The 25,111-nt window shown below is 37.6% G+C and overlaps 1 protein-coding gene across 1 annotated transcript in view; it reads right to left on the bottom strand.

Moving 5' to 3' along the window:
* Positions 1 to 3,485: 3,485 nt before the first annotated feature.
* IQCK (IQ motif containing K) overlaps positions 3,486 to 25,111 on the bottom strand; it is a gene marked incomplete at its 5' end in the record, with an annotated part of 36,603 nt that continues 14,977 nt past the window's right edge. The window contains 3 exons of the mRNA XM_063414780.1: positions 3,486 to 4,145; positions 15,841 to 15,952; positions 21,644 to 21,728. Coding sequence (XP_063270850.1) covers positions 4,132 to 4,145; positions 15,841 to 15,952; positions 21,644 to 21,728 — 211 coding nt within the window. The remainder of the gene's footprint in view (positions 4,146 to 15,840; positions 15,953 to 21,643; positions 21,729 to 25,111) is intronic.

The following is a 25,111-nucleotide window of genomic DNA, read 5'->3' as shown; positions in this document are numbered from 1 at the left end:
CCCGGGCATGAGCGATGAGCCCGCGCTCCCATGGGTGAAGCTGTTCCTTGGAGTGATGAGTTGGTGCAAGGGCTTGGCTGGCAGAGGTGAGGCTGGCCTTGGCACAGCAGTTGGTGCTGGTGGAGGGAAGGAAGGCGCTCCCGAGCCGGCTGGGCTGGCCTGGGGGCCGGGCAGGAGCCGGGGGCAGCTGGGCAGGGCTGACCCTTGGGAGGGACAGTGGGCAGCAGAGAGGGGAGCCCCCCTGAGCCCTGGCCGTGCGAGTACTCCAGTCCCCTCGACTGCAGGTGTTTGTGCATTTCAATGTGGTTGTGCATTTTAGTGCCTAGAGAATAGAATCTCTGTGCTGGAGGTGGTTTGTTGTTGTTTTTGTTTATTTAAGGTGGTTTCTTCCCTACTCCTCCCCATCCATTTTCTTGAGTTGATATAAGGCAGACTTCTCAAAGCTTTTCATCTTTGTTTTCTCCGGGTTATTTAAACGGTTCCCATTGCCCATTTGTTGTGCCATGGTTTTCCATTATGTTCAAGCAATCATTCCTTTCTTTAACATTTAATACATATCGGACATTGAAAACATCACCGTATCCTCACTGTTTGGCCAATGTTAATCTTAGCTTTCCTCAATACTAAAAGCTAATTGTTTTTACTTGAAGGCATAGGAAACATATAACAATTAAACTTTGCATATGCTGTAATAAAAATATATATTTTCAAACTAAAAAAAAATAAAATGTACAAATAACTGAATAGCTTAGTAGCTTCACAGAGAGAAGTTACTTGCTGTATACTGCAGAAGAAAGACAAGCTTTTTATTTTTCAAGAGTCTTCCTGATTCCTCATGTACCTCTGTTTCTACTGAATTAGGAACCTAGTCCTGCAGGCTTGTACTCCCACCAGTAGTCCCATCGACACCAGTAGGTCTACGTACAGGTACAGAGGCTGCAAGACCAGTCCCTAAGTGTTGCACACAGATATATGTATATATATATGGAAAAATATATATTGCCATTCTTGCCATGATCATCTTATGGGGTTTTATTTCAAAGCCCTTCTCCTCCAGAAGCAATGTTTTTCTGTCATGCATGAGTGAAGGAGTATGTCAGCTCCCCCCTGCCCTCTGCTCCTCGAGGCAAAGGAAGCATGTGCTTGTTTTAGGGATCCTTTATTTCATTTTGTATGTAACTAGATGGCCTTAGAAACCAAGTAGGGTAGGGGTGGATATTGCATGCTATCCAGTGACTTAGAAATACATTTTGCTTGTTATGAGCAGAGCTTTGATCAAATAAGATAATATTTAAGATAATGCTAGCCACCCAGGAGACACATAATTTGGAACAGTAAAAACACCATCACTTGCCGGCGGAATTTTGCTTTTAAAAACCAGTTTAAAAAAATCCCTCATAAAACTCTTATCATAAAAACATATAAGATGACCATGGCATAAATGGTAGGACAGCTTTCTTTTAAAAAGTTTATCATGCTACAACCAAGACTTATGAATTATAATACACATTTTACAGACCTTTGACAAAATCTATACAAGACATAGTTACCTTAAGAAACTTCCTTTTTCTTTTTCTAGATGTGACTGAATTGATAAATAGAGTTCCCAACCCTGCTTCTGATGAAGTTGTTTGGAATTTCAGGGCTTATGCAAAGGTTTTACCAACTGCTGTTCACGTGACTAATCTCCCTGGGTTAGTCATGTGGACTATTCACTGAATAAAAAATTAGCAGGATTGGGTTTAATATGTGGTGGTGAAAGTGTGGCAGTAGATTTAGGAGGGTCTTTATTTTCCAACTTTATACAATTAGTAATGAGCAACTTTTTTTTTTTTTTTTTTAAGTCACTAGTCCGTGATGTAAAATGCTCCAAAATAAAACTGTAATTGAAGAAAGGCACCTTTATGTTAACTTATATTTTTGTTACAGTGTTTACTTTTGCCTTTTTTGAAAGTTTTCTAGAATGTAGAGCATCTGTGAACAACATGAATAAGTAAGTAAGCACAAGCCTTTCACAGTTCTCCTAATTATAATTAGCTTTTATACTATAAAAGCTACTGTGTTGTCCCTTGATGGTTATGTGGTCATGGTGTTTCCATGCAGAAAAAATGAAATCAAAAAGCATCTGACAAAAGCTTCTATTACCCAAACAAGATTTATAGTGACTGGCTTTTGATCAATGACAGGAAAAGAGTTCAAGGTCATACAGATCCTGTCCTGCTTTCAGATGGGTTGAGGGTGTTTGACACTTGCCAGAAAATATGTAGCATTTTCAGAGGAACACTCTCAATATGTCCAGCTGTTTCTATAAACAAGGTACATGAAATACTACACAATTAGCTGTTTCTGCTTTTAGCCTAAACACAGGCATCTTGGCTTTGTTTGAGCTCGATGCCTTGGGTCTAACCAAAGGCCATACAAAAGGGAGCATTGTAGCTTTTATAATAAAACAATTGGATTATTCTACCAATTTACAGGATTACAAAGCAGGTGCTTTTTATTAATTGATGAGAGCTAAAGCTCATTTTTGATAGATAATATATATTTATTAAATGTATTAACGTGTGTTTTATAACGTACCCTTTTTTTCCGCTGATTGTTGCATACTGGTATCTTATTAAAGTACATCTTTAAAAGATTTTCAAGACAATCAATGTGTACCATGATGACTGTACATAAGTATACAAAACTACAAAGGTTGTAAAGCATGGGCAAATGTTTTATTTTCAAAATGCTGTTCTTAATGAGAATAAAGGCTTTACTATTTACTTACAATGTTTGCGTCCACTTGGTTTTAAAATCCACACAGATTTTTTTTTTCCATTGCAGAGAGCAGTGCTACAGACAGAATTGCCCCTTGGTGCAGTTCCTCAAAATAAGGAAAGTTAAACTGAAGGAAAGGGCTCCTAAAGCACATTCCTCCACCTTTGGCCACATTCCCACACTTACCCTTAGCTCTGGCACCTATCAAACCCACGGTGAGCCCGTCAAGGAGCTCAGCAGCCAAACTTTTAACACAAAAGGGATTTTTTTCCCCCTGTTGGCTCAGCAGTTTCCTGTTCTGGTTCAATTGCTCGTGCCTGTGAACAGGAGGAGACAGGAGAATACAGCCAAACTTGAAGAGTGCAGGATGAGAGGTTTTTCTTCAAATGGTTTGATTTCCCAGATCTGGTGTGAGAACCATCATCACCAACCAGGAAAAAACCCAAGGGGAGGGTACTGGTGTAACAATGAAGACAAAGTCTGTGCAAGTGATGGGAGAAATCCATGTGGAACCAAGTGCTAGAAACCACCTGTGTTTTATTAGGTGTTCAGTCAAAACAACTACACCTTTGACTTACATGGAATTATTTGTAGTTCAGCTACTATCTTCTCTAATTGTGAAATTATAAAGGCATAAATAGGACTGTACTTGACAGGGCTAAGTTAAAAAAAATAACAAGGTTCCTTAGCAAGGGACCCAATCTGATTTTTGCTGTGCTTGGACCTGATATAAGTAAGTAGCCTGTATAAGATTGCTGGAAAAGCTGACAGTGGGATCTTAATTCTACATTTTCTCAGCACATGTGCTAAGGGCTAACAAAAGGGCCTTTGACTTTTCTCCCCTGCAGAAATGCAGAGCAACCCCAGCTCCCATTGCCTTCCTCTGGAATTGGAGGGGCACAGCATTTCTGCAACTTCGAGCATTCTGAACAGAGCCTGGATTTGTGTAAATTGTCACAGCTCTGCACGAGTCAGAGAAGTCCAGTTTATGATAAATGAAGATTTAACACTGGCCTACACGTGGGTAGAACCCTATTTAATTTTATCCAGTTTTGTTCCTGTCAGAAAAGGTTTTAAGTGAGCATTCAGGAACACAAGATCAACACAGATTCAACATTTTTGGCTAGATGTGCACCATTCCATCTGTTTTAACAGAATTGTGCTCCCTTCGACTAAGACTGAATTTTGTCTTGGCATGCTGGATCCTTATATAACCTGCCTTTGATTTACAACACCTCACATGTAAAACTTTAATGCTAAGAGCGTTTCTAAATCAGTATCACAAAGTCCATGAGCTCTGTGCTCTGCAGTTTTGGTGAGCAAACTGAAATTGTGATGTTGAAGGATTTTGGGTTAGTCCAGCTCTTCTCATTTGCTTCCCACTGCAACCATTAAAAAAAAAATTAACAGGCACAGAAACAAAAACTAAAACCATATTTCGACAGCAAATACTCTGTTGTTCAATAAATAAATAAAAATCCCCTGCCCAACCCAAAAAGTGTATTTCTTCTTTGTATGCCCTTTTTTTTTTCATCTTTTGACACAGCTTCAGCACTCAGATCCTTGCACACAGTTCTCTGTGCCAGCTGTGGGAGTTGTGCATGTGTAGCTGAGGGCAGAGCTTTTTGCTAGTAAGAAGTCACTGGATTGTTAAAAAAAAAATTGAAAGCAGCTCTTTGAGGTTTCTGCTTTGAAGAATTTTCAATTAAAACTCAGTGATGAAGTCATGCAGTTCACCTAGCATATAAATATATTTTTGTCATTTAGGACAACAAGCAAGGTCAATGAAGAATAGTTTTTCTATGTCTCAGTGGAAAGAAGAATGTTATCCATGTGATTGCAAAGAGTCTGCCAAATGGGAAAAATCAGTCAAACAAAGAGCACAGGGTTGCTTGCTGGAGTAAACAATTCTAAATGAACAAAAGCTCTACATAAAAGTAAAACGTTCCACCCCCTAGTGAAAGCTGTTTTCAAAGCTCTGTATTCTTTCAGAATGTTACATCTGTTAATACAGATTAACCTAATGTTTTTCTTTTGCTGATACAACAGTCTGGTTTCTCATTCTACTTGTGTGATTTCAGCTATCTTATTCTGGTTTTGGTATTTTAAAATTGTACAAACTGCCTTTCAACTTTAAAAAAAATCTGCTTTTCTATTTCCTGTACTTCAGAAGATGTGTCTGTACTATACACCTTTTACATCAAGCAACTTTGTTGGGAGATTTATATATAAAAGCTATGCTAGAGGCAAAGAAAGCCAAATAAGCCCAAAAATCCCCTTTTGAACGTCCAGTTTCAGGAGAGCTTAGTTTCCCTTCCAAGGCATGCAACTGAAAACCAGCAAACAAAATCCTCTGGGTGCATACCAGGAACACTGGGCTGCACCAGGCCCATGTGCTCCCAACCTGGAGAATCTCAGCTCATAGCAGGAATACAGGAAAAGTGCTGAAGGAGGAGGGACACAGCAGTCCCTTAGAAACCCAAAATGAGACTGCAGCAGAGGCAGGGTAAACCCTGTTTTACAATGGTCAAGGCAATACATGCCCAGTGCCTCGATGGCACAAGACCTTTCTAGATTTCAGGGCTTCTGTTTGTACAGCTGTTAAGAAGAAAAATCCAGAGTAGATTTAATATCCCATATGACTATCAATGTCCTGTAAATAAAATACTTTCTATTGCATTGAATTTTATCTAATATTCCTTGATGTGATGAGGCTGACATTTACAAATATTTAATAAAAATTGCAACATTCAGAAACCTCAAGGCTCACAGACTTTCATATTAAAATGAGCAGGTGTTTTAGGTATCTACTAGCAGTACTTTTAGTCAGTAGAGTCCTTGTCTTATCATAACCTGTGTTACTTAAGCATAACAATTTCCAATCACATCACACCAAGCAGGAAGCACAGGCTGTCAGCATAAATCTGGATTTCAGGCAGTTATTTAAATAGTTTTTGACACAGACTTGCTTCCTATGCAGATAGAAAAGTAAGATGTCCTCAGGATTTAGATAAGCTGGAAAGATGGAGAAAGAAGATGCCTGGCTACATTTTTTTGCTAGAAATTTCCATTGGAGAAATATATTTTTCAGGCTGTGACACTTCAAACTGAACTAGCTTGCTTAAAATATTTTGAAATGCCTATGGAAGATGTTTAGAACAACTTCTACCACCTGATAATCCAGCCCTTTTCTTTCAGACAACATGTATCTAAAGCAATGAACAGTGTAAATGTCAACAGCAACAACCTGGCTTACAGCTGTGCCATTCCTTATGCTGAATTTTAGCCATTTCAGTCCTAGAAGTCCTATCATTCTTTTAACAGAGTGAGAAACCCATTTCAGTTTTCAGCTGAATGTAAAGAAGTATTAAAATCTGAACGTGAGCAGCCCTGTTCCCGTTCCATCTCCCCGTGCCTGCGGTCCCTGTGTGCAGTTCTGCAGGCTCCCACCACGGTGGGATCACAGCTGTGGTTCTGCTGCAATGGAAAGCACTCCCTTGTCTCTGCTGAGGTTTCCTGCATGCTGGGGAAAGGCACAGGGACATTGCTGGGCAGGACAGACTGCCCCAGGATGCCATTTACACAGCGGGGATTGCGGCTCTGCGCCGCTGCCAGTCTCGGGCAATGTCCAGAAAACTGTTCTCACAGAAAGCTGGGGTCAGGAAAATGGATTCAGAACAAGCACTTTAAATCCCAAGATGTGTAACTGAATGTATGAAAATTATCTACAGAGAGTGCCTAATTAAAGGAGGCGCAATATAAGAATTAAATAACACAATCCTGCTCACTGGCAGCATGATCAGTATTTTGTATACTTTTAAAACATCAGCTCCTGTTCAAAGTCCTGAGACATAAAGGAACTGAGGCCCTTAGGTGCTGTAACAGTGTAAGTTAAGAAAAAATAAAATCTCACATCTCACTTGTTTTTTCTAGTACTGGCATTTCAATCTGAATAGGTCATATGGTTTCTCCTATCAGAACAGTTTAATTTTTTAGCACTATGTTTCATCTCTTTACTGTATTTTTCAGTCTTCTTGCTCCTTACTCTTATTCTTTCATAGTGAGAAAACCTGATTAAACTATGCTTTAGTCACATGCAGGTTCTAAATCACAGGACACTAGAGCCACCACTGCAATAATAAGCACTTGTGGGGACTGTGATTAATTTCTTTGGAGGTGAGGTGGGGGTGTTCTTGAGGAGCACAACTGTTAACTGCTATTTTTGACCTGCCATATTTTTGACTCCTACTATAATAAAATCATCTACTACTTGGTGTGCCTTATTCCTTGGGAATGCAGCTCACTTGACGTGATAAATTTGACATTTATCATGTCTGTGCTGCAATGCTGAGGCACAGATGATGGCTAAAGGAAGCACTGGAATGTATCTGGATTTACTGTTCATTAGCTCCCAGGAAGGGGAAATTCAAAAATCTGCAAAACTTGGAGCTTTTGTCCCATTTATATAAGCGTTAACTTCAAACATCCTTATCATCTAATTTGGATGGTAGGCATCATTTTCCCTCTTCTTAATGTACAGGACTGATTTGATACTGATACTGTTCTGGTTTGATACTTGGTTGTTTCAGCATAACAGTGAATAAACTATGACCAACTGCTGTATAACTCAACTGCTTGTGACAGTAGCTTAGGAAAGGTTTTTGCTCCCACACTCTTCATAGAGCTCTAAGAACTACATTTAGTAACTTAAACAGTTAAAAACAGTAATGAAAAATACTATAGATTCGGACTATAAGAAGATGAAAATCCACTAAAGAAAATCTATTGGAATAACTTATTAGCAGGGGCTTAGAGTAAAAAATATATATAGAAAGGAGTTTCACCCTAGCCTCCCAATGAAATGCCAAAGAAGCCTGAACATGAAATTGGAGCCACCAGCAATCTTGCTGAAATAAGACCTGACTTTTAAAGAGACAGTTTTTTTATAAAGTGTTTATAATTTTAGCCTCTTACTATTGGAAATCTGCCTGTATGTAATTATTAGTGAAACCTTTTACTCCAGGAAATACTCTGTCACTAGTGATAGGAAAATGATCTATTGAATACAGATATATTAACCAAACAAATGATAAAATGGAGATTACACCCACGGACACTCCTGCAAATCATGAATTTGAAATGGAACTGTTAGAGGATCATTCAACAGAAGAGGCTTCTGCAAAACAGATTTTTAAAAGTGACAGGACAAACCCAATTGTCCAAATCAGGAGCAGAGTCTGTCAAATGCTTAGTCTTGCTTTCATGACTGTAGAGGACAAAAAGTTTCAGGGCATTTTTAAATTCACTTAGGATCAGATTAGCAAAGCCAGAGCTGAAATACAGGAGACTTTCAAACACCAACATTCAGCGATGCATGTGGGAAATAAGGGCTGAAAGATCTCTAGCAGAATTTGTTTGTGCAATGCACCATTTCTTGCTTCATATTTTGACAGGAAGACTCAGAATTCATTAGAATATATTTGAATGGCATTTTTACAATTCAAGGTGTACAAAAAGAAGAGAAATATGGGAAGATACAAGTATAGAGTATCTGAACACCTGACACGAACACCTCAGTTAGGAGAGAAAAAACTACAGAGAATTAGATGTACTGCATACTATTGCTTACAATTATCCAAGTGTCCTCCAAGTCATTCAGTGACCTAAGATCTATGAAGAGACAGCCACAGAAGCACAACAATTTATGGAACACAACCCTGGACTGAGAAGAAGATCCAGAATGAAGGCAACCAGAGAATTTCCAGAGTATCTGATTAATGCAGAATTTTTCAATGTAAATAGTCAAGATAGAAAAAGAGAACGATGAAAACAGAAAGGACTGACCAGGAATATAAATCATTCCAGAGTGGCAGGTCCTCAACTAAAAGCATTTAGGGATTTACAGGCAGAAACCAACACAGGCAGAAACCCAGAATTGCAGATTTGCTGGGCAGCTTCATGAAAAGTGCATTTATACCCATTAGCCCCTCTTATTTCTGACATGATTCCAGCTTGCAAAATGTGATAGATTCTGTGAAGTTACCACACTTGAACTCTTGTGCAGACTGAAACAAAGCATCAGGTAAGAAAGCAGATTGTTAAATCAGAAATACCCAGGTGATTGATGCCACAGGAGGGCTTCAAGGGAGTCAGGGCAAGCAGCTCCTGTGTTCTGCAATCTGTCACTCCCTCCTTTGAACTCTCCAAGTCATATTTTAATACTTCACTAACAGCTCGTGGTCTTTCTTTCCTTGCCCCACTTCCCCTCCTTTTCTTTTTAACCCAGTCTCAAATCTAGTTTTGCTGCAGGACTCTTTGGAGGCTTTATTGTTCAGCTGGTGACAGCCTTTTCTCCAAGCTTCTAACACATCCTGTAGTTATAAACAGAAATTTGGGGTTTGCTTATCTCAATGGCTTACAAAAAACACCAGCAGAATTTCAGTAAAAATGCTCCAATGTTTCTTACTTTTACGGTTAAAATTATAAAAAACCCTAGATTGCAGAACCCTTGAAGAATTTCTCCTCTCCTAAAAATAAAAAGAAAAAACAAACAAACAAACAAACAACCAAAAAAGGTGCTTATATAAACACAGAAAAATCACCAAATTGCAATAATCTTTTTTTCAATTACAAATGATTATTAACAACTGCAGAGTGATGAGTGAAAATACAGCTTTGGTACTGGAGGATTAGTTCAGACTTGTGCTCACAGGCCCACTGCTGTGCCTGTGTAAGCACAGTTCATGTGCTGCAGTTTATCTAAATGATCATCTTCCTTTTTTATTTTTTCAAACATTCCCAGCGTAGTTTCAGAAATTAAATGTTACTGTAATCTTTATAAATTTTCAAAGATGTCTGAGTCCAGGGTGTGGACCAATAAATTGGATTCTGTATCATGAGTCTTATGACTTTTATCACTACATTCTCAGCTGTTAGTGCCAAGATTAAACTTTCAGAAACATCTCAAGCATTTTGAATTAGGCTTGATGAAAACCACCGGCACATACTCGGCCTTCGGTACTGCTTTGTTCTTTGATTTTCTTTTTTGGTTTCCTTAAAAAAAAGTTTTAAGATCTTCTTCTATGTAAGTTGAATTTTATACCAGTGCTTTTAAATCAAAACTAATCACATATATGTCCCCATTTTAAACCATTTTGACTGCAGCACTTTTGGTTTCAGAAAGAAAAAGCCAAATAAATACATGTTTAAAAATCAATAAAAACCAAATACAGTCATGTTTAAAAAAAAAAACAGAGAGTGAAAATCTTTTAAGTGCAGTGTCCTAGTGACAGCAACAATCTTCCACTTTTAACCTGTTTCTAAAGTTTAGTTTGAAACCAAACTATTAAAAAAATACATTAAACATACAAGATCTTAATATATTATGTGTGTGTATATAAATCTGTTTTATAATATAAAAGACTAAAAGTGTAAAACCACAGAATCTGAGGAGGTCATTACTTACAAGAATTCCATTATGAGATTAATTAAAGAATTACAGCTGCAGTAAAAGGAGGGCAGATGAAATTAGAAATAAATTATTTTCTTTAAAATCTTCCTCAATTATTTCAACCACCCTTGGTGGAAGTGGTGGGGGGAAAAAGAAACTCTCACATGAAACTAATTAATTTCTTATATTTTACAGGGTTGAGTTTTCCTAAATAAACCACAGAGATGCAGCCTTTAAGAAATCTGTTAGCTTTTCAGCCTATGCTTTTCCTAATGTAATATTATTACCTGCAGTAATTTAAAATATTTTCTTAAGCCTAGTGTAAGATTTCCCATTTATAAATGTTTCCTCTTTTCAATATTTTCTTTGGGAAACCACTCAGTCCTACAAGCATGCATGTGGTTGTAACTTCATTTATGGCCCCAGTAATAAGGATGTTTATGGAATGAATTTAAAGGAGTTTCACAGTGTAGCCATTTTTTTCTGGGTTCTGAATTTAACATTTTTCTCCAGTTAATTTTGCTTTGATGTGATATGATTGCAAACAGGCACCCTTCAAAAGTATGCAGGCTAGGCTTCCCCTGTTCATCTTAATTTGAGATTAAGCTTTTGAAGCCTTCCTCATCGTTCAGGTGGAGACATCACAGCTGTACAAGGAGTGAGTTACTGCATGGCTTTGCCTCTTGACACTGTGCATCTGTTCCTGCTCTAGCACCATAAATATGCAGCCTGTTCTCCCTTGTATCTCACTCAGATTTGCAAGGATTTTCCAGAATATCTCCATTTTGAGTTCTTCGGATGCATCTTCCCAAGGGAGAAGATTATTGCCATGAAAGAGGTACTTTGAAAATCTCTCCAGATAGGTAAGTAATAATTTCTACTGCCAAAGGAAAAACACAGCTTGAAAATTGGAATGTAAAAGAATATTCCCTCCTGTATCTGGAAATCACCCTCTCACCTGCTGTAAAGATTACTTTCTGTCTTATTTTGATTTAACTACATTCTCCACACACTGTTACTCCTCTGTTACACAAGTGCCTTGCAAAGCCCAGGCTGTTGTTGATTTTTTTTTTTTGCCAGCTAATAGGGTTACAACTAGTATTGCCATAAACTCAGGAGTATTTATTTCTTTTAGTATTTTCCCTAAGAATACTGATTTTTAAAACTAAAACTTTACAAATTTTATGCGGATAAGAAGAACAACAAGAAAAAATTCCCTTAGGGCATAACATAGCTGTAAGTATTGTTTGTGTAACAGCAACAATGGTCTATCCAACAGCAGAGAAGTAACCATTGCAACAGAGTGTTTGGGCACATAAGAGATGAATGAAGATTTTTGTATTTTCATTAAAAAGTTTAAATATTTTTCAAATTCCTTTCACTGTAGGACAGACACTTTTTCATTTCCAGTGCTGTCCCATCAGTACTAACTCTGCACAAAACAGTTCTCAGAAGCACAATCTGCTATTCACTCACATTCTTTGGAGGTTGAAGTTTGGAGTTTTAAATAACTGTATTTTCTGTAGAAAGCAAACAATTTTTAATTCTGTAAAAAATTCTGGAACAAATTTATCCCATCAGCTGTGCTATATTAGAGAAAACTCTCCCTTCAAGTCTAAAGCTGTGAGCCACTAAACTGAGTCTTAAGTGTTGTGCTTATCTCTACATTTTCAGTCTGAAATTGTTCAGAGTAAGGACTGTCATACCTTAAATATAGATCATTTTGTGGAATGTAATTTTGCACAGCAGTGGAGCAGTACAGCAACTAAAATGTCAGCCAAGAATGCTGTAGCTTTATGATCTTGGATATATGCTGAAAGAAACACACTTTTTTCTTTGCACTCAAAAAGAAATTTTGCCAGCATGTGCATTAAAAGAGGTCAACAGTCCTGCAAGGTGCTATTAATGCATAAAGTAATCTTCATGCAGTTTTCACACTTTCTATCCTAGAGCACTTTGCAAAACTAATAATAAAGAGTGTAAAGATGGACTGAGAGAAGACTAAAGGATTTCACAGGAACACATAGAGAAGTTTGCCCTGCTGTGAAGCAGGGGCTGAATGAAGCAGGGGTTTGCACTGGCACCATCCCAGCCCTGCCTGTGGGGCCGTGCCTGCCCAGGGCACTGCAGCTGGGCTGACCCGAGTGCCCAGCACAGGTGGGCACTCCTCCTTCCCTGGATCCTGGTGCACCATTTCCTAATTGTGGGTGGAAGGACTGTGTCACTGCTGGTCCCTGATTGTGGATGGAAGGACTGTGTCACCCCTGGTGAGTTTATCAGGCTGACCCAGCAGAACAGGCTCTGAGCCGCTCCTCGTCGAAGCCACCAGTGCTCCTGCCAGGGCAGGGGAGGGTGGCAGCAGCCTTGGCATGGAAGCACAGGGCTGCCTTTTTAATGGGCTGGATCATCCCATAAAAATGAGACTTTTGGTCTCTACTGGAAAAAGAAAAGACCCTCCAAAGTATTTCATTTGGCTGTAGTTCTAATGAAAACTCAACTGCTTGTTTCAAAATTAATGGACATGTTTTAACACACTTTCTGAACCCCCCAAAATAAATGAAGAATTACTTTGGATTTGTTAATTACAATCAGTTCACATTTCTAATGTCTTCTTACTATCTTTTTTTGAAGTATCACACACAAACAACTTCTCATAAAATTACGTTTTTACCTAGAACATACCCTTGCAATAAGGTTTCATTGTGCTGAAAATCCCAACAAAGCAGAGTCTGCCTGTTAGCTCACATTAACTGAGTCTTTGGCTGATATTTCCATGGAAGGTATGCTGATCTTTCTAGTAGTGTCAATAGAATCACATTACTGCTCGAGTCATCATTTTCTAAGAGCTATTTGGCAGCTCACCATTCATCCCCTACAGTTAGATTCAACACTGTTTACAGCATCTAACAAACAGAGTTAGTTATATACAAATTAAAGAGATCCTTCATTATTTTTCCTAATGTGGTTAATTTCATAATAAAATGCTGTATCTACTTAAAAATGTTACTTTTTTCCTTTGACCATGAATCTTAATGCTTTGTTTGTGAGATCTGAATTTTTAATAACAATAAATGCTTTGTCTGCTTGATGCAAAGACTTCAGTGGTTTAATTAAAAGGGATTAATTGAATTAACAGAATTAATGAATTCATCTAAACCAAATGCTTAGAAAGACAAGATTAAAAAGTAGTTGTGTTATGCTATTCATTACTGTGTGAGTGTTCACAATCCACTTCAGCACAAAGTCAGCTGGGCTGGATGGATTCACTGGTAAAAGCAGTTAAATTTACCTTGCTGACTTCACAATGAAACAGGGATTAACAACACTAATAAACAGCAGGATAATAACAGCAGAAAAAAGAGCAGCTGGAGCACTAACAAAATGAATGATGGCATCACAGCTGAGACTGATAATGAAAACCCCTGGACAGTAACTTCTCAAACTAGTACAGCTGTTTCCAAATCGCCATCTGTTTGGGCCCCAAGGCTATTTGATGTGGGGATACTCTTAAATTAACTTAGCAGAGCTCAGTTGAGAAATTACAGAAACACTGTGATAATACTGAAAGCTGATATAAGCAATATAAACTTATACTGGTTTAAGGAAACAACAAATGAAAAGGGGCAATTTTGCCATTTTCTTTGAAGTGGTGAAACAGCTATGTGTCCTAGAGTCCTAAAATAAATGATTTGATGACAGGAAAGCTCTGTGAGAGTGATTAAAAGGAAGTTTTTCTTTCCTTTTGAAACAATTGGCAAAGGAAGCCTTATCACTACATAAGGCTCCAAAACAACTTAAGTATAGTTTATAGAAAGATTAAATTTCTTCAGACACTGGAGTTTTTAAATCAATTCAACTGTCAAATGACACAGTCCACTTTTAGCCCCTATTTTTCTTTATTGCAGCATTTTGAGAATGAGTTCACATAGTTTTCTGAAAATGAACTTGTAATTTTCACCTTTAAGATTTTACATGCATGAAGACTGCAAACTATGACTCTGTAATCTTCTAATATATTTATCCTTTTTCACATTGGTGTGTTGTGAACATATAGGTTTGTTTCTTAGAAGTGGGAAACCTGCATCTCTAACTTTTACTGGTATCATGAACAATGGAATGTGTGAAAAAACATGCCTTGATGAGACGATAAAATTATTAACAAATTGAAAACAGAGGCTAAGCCACAAACATTAAATTGCAGTCACTTAAAAGGCATTAGCAAGCCTGCAAGGTCAACCTCTATCATTATCTCCAGGAATGCAATTTTCTAACAATTAACACTGACAGAATTAAGCATGTATTACAAAGAGAAAAATTCATCTTTTATGTTTTAAATTTATAATGAGAATAATTTTATGATAGGAAATTTGAATTCACTGTTTTCAGATACTTAAACCCAGATATATCTCTGTTTTCTTTAAAAAGAAAAGATGCCTATATTTTCTTACCAAGTCAATTCATAATAAACTGTAGTAGAGAGGCTATGAAATCCCACTTGAAGAATACTTTGGTTGCTCTGCCAAAATTTTCTTTATATGTCAGTCAAGTCTGCTGGAAGACAATGTCTCACTGATTTTATCTTTTCATCATTTTTGTGCACTGTTACTACATGATTTAATCTTCTAGGTGTGAGCTACTAAAACCAAGAATTCTACTTCCCTTACTGCATATGAATACCCCATACATACACACACATATAAACACAGATTACCCCTGTTGTGATGCATGATTTTATTCCTCAGAATTAATTATTTTCAGCTATAAAACATCCCTTTGGTGATTTCAAGGGCTGGTAAATAAAGCCTGATATTTCATAGATTAGAACTGCAAAGCAAATACAAATAAATGTTTGGAGAATCTACACAGCCCTTACAACAAGCTCCTATCACCTTCTCAGGCTCTGGAGGTCACTTCCCTGCATGGGTCAGGGTTGAGTCAGCTCACAGAGGCTGGGAAAACAAAGAGGCTGGGCAAATAATCATAATTTGATGATGATGATGATTTGTGTGCCTAAGTGAATGGTAACTTGGCCCTGTCAGTAAAGCCTTGTCCACAAACAGTACAAAAAAAACAACACATTACAGTGCCAGTTCTTGAGGCAATCTGGCCTTATTTCCCTTGGCAATTTTTTAGCTTGTTTGGGTTTGTTTTTTGGTTTTTTTTTTTTTTTCAGAACTGTACAGGCCAAGTTCTGCTGTAAATAACTACAGGAAAGTGCCAATAGAATATTTACCAGATAGAAATCTCACAGTTCAGAAAAATTGTACTACGACCAATCTGGTAAAAATCAGCTTTACATGATGAGTAGCTGCTAGGTGTCTAATCCTGCCCTAGAAAATACTGTGCCAGCAAATTGTCATAGTTTTCTGAAACTATTGAATTTAGGCCCTATATTGTATTTTTCATTACTTTCAGCTGCACATGAGACTCAAGTAGAGTAAGTATTGACTGTAAAGAAACAGCCAAGCATTTCCACCAGACATTACCTCCTCTCTCAGGATTAGTGTCCTACTGTGTGGCCTATTTTTTAATACAACTCAAAGTATAAAAATTCAACACAATGTAAAAACAAACAAATGAACAAACCAACCAACCAGCCAAAACCCCCCATTATTTAATTCACTTACCTTTGGCTTCCTGTTTAGCCCAGAATTTTCTCACTACCTCAGTAATGTGCTTCTCCTCCCTGAGCTTCTTTTGCCACTGACGTAGCTCTTGTATTTCACTGTCACAACGAACCTGTGAAAGTGGAATCAGAAAAGAAAACTGTAATTATACCTTTGTGTTACCCAGGATGAGGATACCATTTTTTTCACAAGACTGTGGCTGGGCAAATATGTGACAGCCATCCTTTTTGCCTGAGGTAAAAGCAAAACCCCAGAGGTTTACAGTTTTCAGCTTACATAGAAATAAAATCTACATAATTGACAAATCCAGTTGAAAATATAAATATGTCTATTAGGAGATCACTTTGATTACAAATGAGATTGCAGTGAGATGCTAATTCTTTGAGTTAATTAAAATCTAAAGCCTTATGCTGAAGGGTATTAGTGCCTTTAGAAAAGCATAACACTATAAAACCAACCCACTGACCATGACAATAGAGCAGAAGGGGAGCATGAAGGGTCACACAGAAGAAAATTTATTCCATCAACCTGATTCACACCTGCCAAATAGGCTGACTGGCAATCCCACCCACACAATTTTCACCAACAGGAGAGCCATTAATCTGTTATTTAAAGTAATTGGACTGCATTACATGATATCTATTCTTTGTCAATCACCCTGTGAAAGGCATAATTCTGCTTCCACAAAAAAAATTACAACAAAGGCCTTGATTTCATTTAGATCTAAGTTGAATTTTTCTAGTATTGTTTTTGTACTGGTGTAGTTCCTACTAACATACAACTGAACTAGCTCTGCATCAACAGCTTTTACCACTCTACTACTCACACTTGTAAGCAGGATTTGATTAATTAGCAGTGTGTTGCCCATTGTTGGCATTCACACAATTACTGCCTCCCGTGCTCAACATACAGTCCTGAACAGCAGTGGAAAGGGACATGCCAGCATTACCTTACAGTGGTGATTATTCTCTCAGAGTCATACTCAAATTGTAATAGAATTATTTTAAAATGTCGTTTCTGGGCTTTGGGGTTTTTTTTTCCTAAATGTTACATATAAAAATGTCATTATGTTTCAGGACTGCATTTAGAGAAGCTGTGGCTGCCCCATCCCTGGCAGTTCCAGGCCAGCCTGGTCTGGGGGAAGGTGTCCCTGCCATGGCAGCAGGGTGGCACTGGATGATCTTTAAGGTCCCTTCCAACCCAAACCATTCCATGGTTCTAAGATTCAGTCTGAAATTCCTAATAATTCAGTCTAAAATGGAACAACATGGTAGAAACAAGCAGCAATAAGCTCAGTTTCTCCTGGACACATTTTTATTTGCAGGAAGATATCCACTTAGTTCCCTAGAAAATTTCTAAATAAAACTGTGTTTATTATCACAGGATATGTGAAGAGTTTGCTCTGTGACTTGGACTCTATTATATGCTCTTCTCCATTACACTCTGCTTTTCTCCCACTTTGCTGGGACACATACAGAGCAAAAGAGCATGACTTAGTTTTCCACTAGTTATAAAAAACCCCAGAACCTTAAAGAAAACAATAAATTATTTATCAAAAGTATTCTTTCCTCCCAGGATTTCTCTGTGCTGCAACTAAGAATGCAGTAAACAGTGGCTGAACTCCCATAGCACTTTTCAATCCACTTAGGAGAAGATAACTTGCTATGTTTCAGACAGTGCACTGGCAGAGAGAAATACAATACAAGGTTACTTGATCAATAAAAACAGCCACGGCTTTTGCTCAGTGACTTGAGACCAGATACATCTTAGACCTCCAATAATATTCCATTATATTGATGTAGTTCTGTAGTATCTTCTATAAAAGTGATAAGGACTTCTTACAAGGTTGCCATGAAATTTTAAAAATTAAAGAAGATACAGCTACTAGTGACATCTTCAGCTATACAAAAAAAAAGAAGCAATTTTAAATCCATCAAATACTATTTGCAAAAATAAAACATAATCCAAACACAGGATAATTTCTTTAGGCTTGCAAGAGACAGTTTTTCTTTTATGCTGCCATGTAAGCTTTTATAAGCCAAATAATTCCTTATTACATGGAGTCAGTTTGTTTGCACAGGAAAGGGCTGAGGAAATGCTTATGGGACACAAGCATATAAATGACAAAAGTGCAAGAGGCAGGGAGACAGAGAAATTACTACCTCTGTATATAAATATAAAATTTCTGAAAACATGATATGTCCATTTACAACTTCAGCTGTGTCAGACCTGTATTTTGGCCCATGACAGGGCCACAGTTGTCTCTGTATATTGAAAATAAAGGCAATAATTCTTAGCAGTTAAAAGACAGAAGGCAAGATAGTAGATTCTGTATAGTCTCCCTAAGTAAATAACACAGTGACAGTGCAGTGAAATACAGAGTTCTGAGATAAAGGCAGAGTCAGATACTCAAATACTCCAAAGTCAGCATTAAATCCAAGCAGTAAAATGAGCTCCCAGAACAAAGTGTCTTTGTAGAAAAGTGACCAAATAAAGGAAAAAAGAACACAGATATGCCACCACCAGTAAAACAGGTGACAGGAATGTAACAAAATACATTAAAAAGTTCCAAATATGCTTCATAGTTTAGCCTAGTTATAATGTGCATACTGATAATTCCTTAGAAAGTTCTTCTGTTCTGAAACCAGAGTGCAATTCTAGCATGATGAAAAAGCCATGACTTAGCAGCAAAATCTCCAGGCAAATAAAGAGAGAGTCAAAGATCTTCTCTAAACAATTGACATGCCTGTCCTGCAGACCAGCACTGCCTGAAGCCCTGGAGGAGTCTCAGCTTTGAAGGGAGAGTTCACTCCTACACTTGCTGTAAATAACAGTGAATATTTGTGTGACCTTCTGGGTTTAAGCCTTTGCTGGTAGCCACAGCATGCTGGAAAGCAATATAAACTGTGATAGCAAAAGCACAACTGCACTTTGCAAGATACAAAGCAAAACTGAAGCATTTTTATCTTCAACTTTTGCTCAAAGGACGTGAGTGCATAAAAGTGCACTGAATATTTACATAATGCTGCCCAATTTCAACTCTAAGATATTACAAGATTTAGTTTAAAACCCCAAACTTTTGGTGCTAGGTGAGAACATGTAGCACAACAGATAAGGATAACACAAAAGGTTCACCCACAGACATCAGAGGAAATTCTACTAATGAAAAATTTCTGTTAGTCTAGAATAGTTATGCAAATTTTAAAGATTAAAAAGATCCTATTAAAAAAGATGGCACTAAGCAAAGATTCTGCAGTAGAGGGATGAAGGAATATATCATCTTTTGTTGGAAAAGTGCCTGGAAAATTGACACCTAGCTGAATACTGCCTTGGCCCGTGACTGATGAATGGAACCTCAATAAAAAAGGATGGTGGAAAGTGAAAAGGAAGAATTCTGATGACAGAGCTGTCTCAAGTCTCACTTGAGTGCTCCTCCTGGCCCTCAAAGAGCCCTCTCAGGATGCAGTCTTCCTGTCTGTGATCTCCCCTGAGGACTCAGCAGTTGTATTTTCCTCTGCTGTTTGTTCTGGAATTCAGTTCTTGATTAAACATGAAATAATTGTCACAGTGCCCATCAACGTCTTTGTATGAAAGATTGTAGCAAGGACTTGGTTGATGGCAGTCATTAATTATTACTACAATTAAACAAGTGTTTTTCTGAAATGTGCTGCAGATAAGGATGAATTCACTGTTTTGATCGTGCTTTATTATCAGAGTTCTCAAGATCCTGTACCCACAGCTTCTTTTCCCCCTTTACATAGAAAAACCTTTACTGCCTGATATTTTGCATTTTTTGCTGTGTGTTTTTGATACTGGCATGCTCAGACAGCTGGAGGTAGCAGAAACAAGTGAAGGATCAAGAGAAGAACATGATGCTCAGTCAGTTACACAACCAGAAAAACTCTACTGCCTAAATCAATATGGTCAACAAAATACCTCAAAAATGGTCTGAGTCCATAGAAGATGTGTCTTAGAAGACCAAGGATGAAGCACCCTGTCTCTCCATCACAGTGTCACATTATGTGTGCTCGTTATCACACTGTAAATTTTTATTTCACAAGCAGTATTTCGAAGTTCTAAAGCAAGGTTTAATGAAAAACTTCAGAAATTAGTTTAAAATTTTGACACAGTAATATCTTTAGAATGCAAAATGGCATTCTTTGTAAGTATTCTGTTATTATCAGCATTAAATCAGTGTTAACTGACTGAGCTATTTATTTTAAAAGCAAATAATCTGAATTCTTTGGTAATTTTTTCATAACATACGTATCATTAACGTGATGAAATCCCATTTCAGCTTAGTGTTCTCTTAATCTGCAAGCCCAAGGATAACACATTGCCCTATGTAGTAATTTGTTACTAATGGTTTTTATTTTATATTCTGATCGCAATTTTTAATTTTTAAAACCCCATGTTCTTTCACCTCGAATAAGGTAAAACATTAATAGCTAATTTTATAGCCTGAATTATTTTTTATGTCTCCCACCTTTTATAGCTAGATTTTCTCTCTCATTTCTGGGAATTGGTTTAGAATGATAAATACCAATGTGAAAATCCTGAAGTTCATCTATACAAGGAAGGATTGTGCCCTTCACAAGCTTTCAGAGAAGCAGAAGATATCTGAGCAACCTTGCAGTGTTCAGCAAACATAACTGTTATTGGATAATGGTTGCTTCCACTGTAAGGCTGCCTGCAGGGATACTGTCAGTGCTAATTAATGTTAGTGTCAATGCTGTCTCTATTTTAGAAAAGAAAAATAAAGGAAAACAAACAAGCAGAAAGAGCCGCAAAAATCCATCACTCAAGAAGAACATTTCAAGGTATTTCATTGTCTTTGGCTGCACAGCACATTATAGGAGCCACTTATATATTCATACTTGTTAAAAATAGTAGAGAATTTAACAGAGAGTGTTTTATACTGATTGTTATTTAAAGAACACCTGACATCCAGAGATGTCTCCCTGTCCATCACAACAAAACTGCTGCTATATCTGGAGGCTACTTAGAAGCTTAAGTTTTGATAAAGGAAGTCAAAGACATTTCTTCATCACCAAAGTCACCTGAATTTCAAGTCCATTCTTCCTGAGGTGTGAAGGTATTAGAGCTTTAAAAAAGTATATTTGACAGAACTTGCTCAGGATTTTCAAAATAACTTATTTAGTGTCCTAGGGTTAGCATGGCTGTTACCCTCCAAAATAATAGCATTGGACAATTTTCTTTATTTTATGCACCTCGCTTTTCCCCCTTAAACTGGCAATGGCACTAGTGCTGTGTTACTAATATGCCTTACAACACCTGCTTGTCATTTTGTTTCTCTTTCCTTGAATAACAGCCTTCATGCCTCTCATAAATCTCCTGTCTCATTCTTGGTCTCAGTTCCTTGTCCTTTCTCTCTGAATGCTTTTATTTCTCAACAGACCTCACCAATCCTCCTTATGCATCTCCACACTCACTCACATATCCCTGCATGAAGCAAAATAACACTCCCTCCTTGAGAACCACCCAAAGCAACTTTCAGTTAAAGAAAGAAAATTGTTCAGTGCTAATTGTACTTTGGAAAATCAAATTTCTGTGGATTTTTTGTTGTTGAGGAAAACAGTGAGATTACATCAGCATAAATGCCTGTGAAAAAATTGTAGTCACTAGGCATAAGGCAGAGCAACATCCAAAGCCAATGAACCATAGGGGTCTCAGCAGCTATTTATAGTATCCCCTACTTAAAATTTATGTAAGGATTTTCCCCGGGGCCTTCACAGTCCTACAGTTTTCAACATCAAGCAAAATAATTATAGATTACTCTTACCCGATAACCTCTCCAGAAGGACTGAATTAGTATGCTTGCTTCTTCTTCAGATAGAAGCAGAGATAGAGGAACTGGTGGTCTAGGACTTAAAAAAAAATAAATTAAACAGACAGCTTATAAATGTAAAACACTTTCTTCCCTAACAGTCTATTTTACCAAAAGAGAAATGTTCAGGAGCCTGAAAGACACAATTTCTTATTGCTCTGAAAAAATGCACAAAGAATATTTGTTTTACAGATATATTGTAATATACACTACAATAATTCCTTCTTAAACAATAACATACTAATGGCACATCAAGCACAGTCATCTTTCTTACCCTTCAGCATGTATTTCAAACTCCCCCATTATGGTAAGGTTTGAGTGGGAGGTGGGCAAGGGAAGCAGGGAAGGTTTTACTGTGTGTGCAACAATGAAAGACTTGTGATGTAAATGTTTATTACATGAAATACACAGAATATGAACATATCTTAGTAAATTCATTTACATGAATTGTAACTTTAAATTAAAACATGCTGAAAAATAATGATTATCATATCTGCATAGCATGAATCCATGTTTAGAAAAGTCTAAACAAGTTCTTAAAATGCTGAAATTTTACTTTTGATACCACATACACTTTCTTTTGGTGATAAAAGAATGTAATACATTTGTGAACTCAACCATTTTCAGCCAAAATATATGGTAGTTTGAAAGCACATTTGGTGATTCTGTTGCTACCAATTTTAATGGGAACAAGCCAGTAATTAAATTCAGCCATCACTAGCAAAATCTCAAATGACTATATCAAATCTTGCTCCTGAAAAGCCATTTGCTATGGAGAGTTGATTTATTTCTCAGACACAATAATAAAAAATCATTCATTGGAAAGGACAAAACAAAATTTGTTTCTATACTGTCTTTTATAAGAAATGTAATTTGCAGCCAATGAATTACAGGGTAATAACCCTGTAACTCATGAAAATAGCAGTTCTAGAGAGAAGAAGCCTTGGCACAGCACTGGAATGGCAGCCAAGAGCCACTCTCCCTGCATGGGGAACAGACTGAACACTGCCTTGACTTGGAAGAACACAACAGGAGGAATTTGGATGCAGCACCCACCTACAGACACACAAAGCCCATGCAGGAACATGGTCTACAGTATTTATATTATACAGTGTAAGCCCATCAATAACAAGGTATTTATTTATGCAGCCTTACAGTTTCTGGCTAAAATGCTGCAATATCTTTTGGAAATTTATTTATGGCATATTACAGCCCAAGCTAGGAGGCTTGACAGCTTCCATTTTCCTTTCACTTAATTTCATTCATATTAGTCTCTGCCCTAGTAAGCTTCTTATGCTCTCTGATGTCTTTCTCTCAGGGCTTGTCTTCACTGCAGGAGCATTTCAACTTGGAGCACAGCCTTACCTCTTATCTAATGCTACACTGACTCTACCATTTTAGTCTGTGTACTCAGCTAAATTGGTCTCATCATCATGTCAGCTGGGTTTTGGCCTACATTTATTTTAATGTGAAGTAAAACCTTGGTGTGTTTGGAAAAGTCAAAATAAGGCAAAAATAAAAAGGAGTCTCTCCATTGAGCTAAACCGTCTTAGCTCTGTGAACAGTAATTAGCATTTCTCCCGCTCAGGGGAAATCAGAAGTGCTGGACAAGCAAGGCTTGTCATAATCAGACCTAAAAATCTGAAGTTGGACTGTGCTGGTTTCCCTGATAGGCTTTCATCCTCTGTTCTATTTTAGATCTTTTTGAAAACCAAAACTTAGGGAAAAATCACAGAAAGACCTACATATTTTACAGCAGTTATATCAAAGACACTGAACTTGCTCTAAGAATAAGTGCATCTCCAAAGAACAACTTGAGATTTTTCCTAGCCTGCAAGGTCAACCCTAGCATTTCTTTGCTTTCATTTTCAAATTATAAAAATGTCTAGATTATAATCCAACACTAAAACTGAGAAAGCAATATAAAACATCAAGCAAGAACAAGATTTAATTTTTAGTGTGACAGTCACTGGCAGACATCAATCCTTTCAATGGCACAGCTTTAAAGACCAGAAGTCATGCCCGGTCCAGTTTGGTCTGAGAGATCAAATGGAGAATATCCACAATTGTCTGCAGGTCAAATAAAAATAGAATCTGAGCAGAGGCAAACACCCCTGAGCAGTGAGTGAGGGCAAGAGGAGTCTGTCATTTGTGGCAGCAGACAGCTGGATGCCTCCAAGATGCAAAGTGACAGTACAATGTACACTCACTACATTCTGCTTGTTTAGTCCTTGACTATGCATGATCTTAAAAGCCCACATACAAAACAGTGATATCTATTTAGATATACATATACTGTTTAACATAAGTTGCACCTGTAAAAGAGCATCAGAAGAGCATTTTTTCTTATTTTACCAAATCTGCATAAAGCAGACACTGACCAAAGTCAAATTCCAGAAATAGGTTTCTTGCTTTCTGAGCAAACCTGTACAGATCTTGATCCTGTGAGATATTCACTACTTACATGACATTTTGCAAGTGGAATTTTGCACCCAGAAGATACAAAACAGATTTGCAAGAAATAAATGTAGGAGGCATTGAAAAAGGGTCTTAATGAAGACTTGCATCTGATTTCCTCATGGACAGAAGATGGGATTCTCAATGAATTCTCAAAAGGGAGGAAAAAAGTCCCTCCATTATCTTGTCTCCAAAACAGACAAAATAATCCCTGGGGGTTCATAGTCACAGTGATGGGCACTGAATTCAGGCAGTATTTCCACACAGTAATGCCCAGAAACTCTGACTGCCTTCACATTCCCAATCTGTCTTACAAATAGGCCTGATTCCTTCCTCGGAAATAAAATATAAGAAAAAATTTAATCAAGAAAATGTTCAGTATATATAATTCAGGGTTTTGTAATGGCTCCTCCAGTTCCAATCTGTTCCCTAACAAGAGCAGACAACCCTCACATTTAAGCAGCAGCCTTGGAGCCAGGAGCCTGCAGAGAGCAGCAGTGCCTGGGGCTCGTGGGGTGCAGGTGAGAGTGGAATCTCCAGGTGCAGTCACGGAATGGCCTGGATTCCTCTCTGCTTTCACAAAGCTCTTCTCTAGAAATATTAAAGCAACTCCCATGAAAAGGATGAGGCCTCCTATGTTTCAATACAACAGCCACACTCACTTCACCTTTTGTTTGACTGTGATGGTTATTGTTCTTGAGTATTTAGATCATGTATGAACACAGGCAATGACAGAGTCACTGAAAAATTCATAATCTAGAAGAACAGACCACAGAACAGCCGTAAATATAAGATACACGAATAAATGACTGTGGTGATCTGCATAGCTCTTTAAAAAAGATTGAGAAAGTCTTTGTTTTGGGAAATACTCAAAAAATCACATGCTGGTCTGCACAACCAAAAAACTCTGCTGGAAATATCTCCAAGTATTTATCTTTCATATTTGCATTATTTCTTAGAATCTAG

Source organism: Prinia subflava, chromosome 17 (assembly GCF_021018805.1).
Source record: "Prinia subflava isolate CZ2003 ecotype Zambia chromosome 17, Cam_Psub_1.2, whole genome shotgun sequence".
Taxonomy (NCBI): Eukaryota; Metazoa; Chordata; class Aves; order Passeriformes; family Cisticolidae; genus Prinia; species Prinia subflava.
The sequence above is the reverse complement of the archived record's forward strand: the minus strand, read 5'-3'. Positions and strand labels throughout refer to the sequence as shown.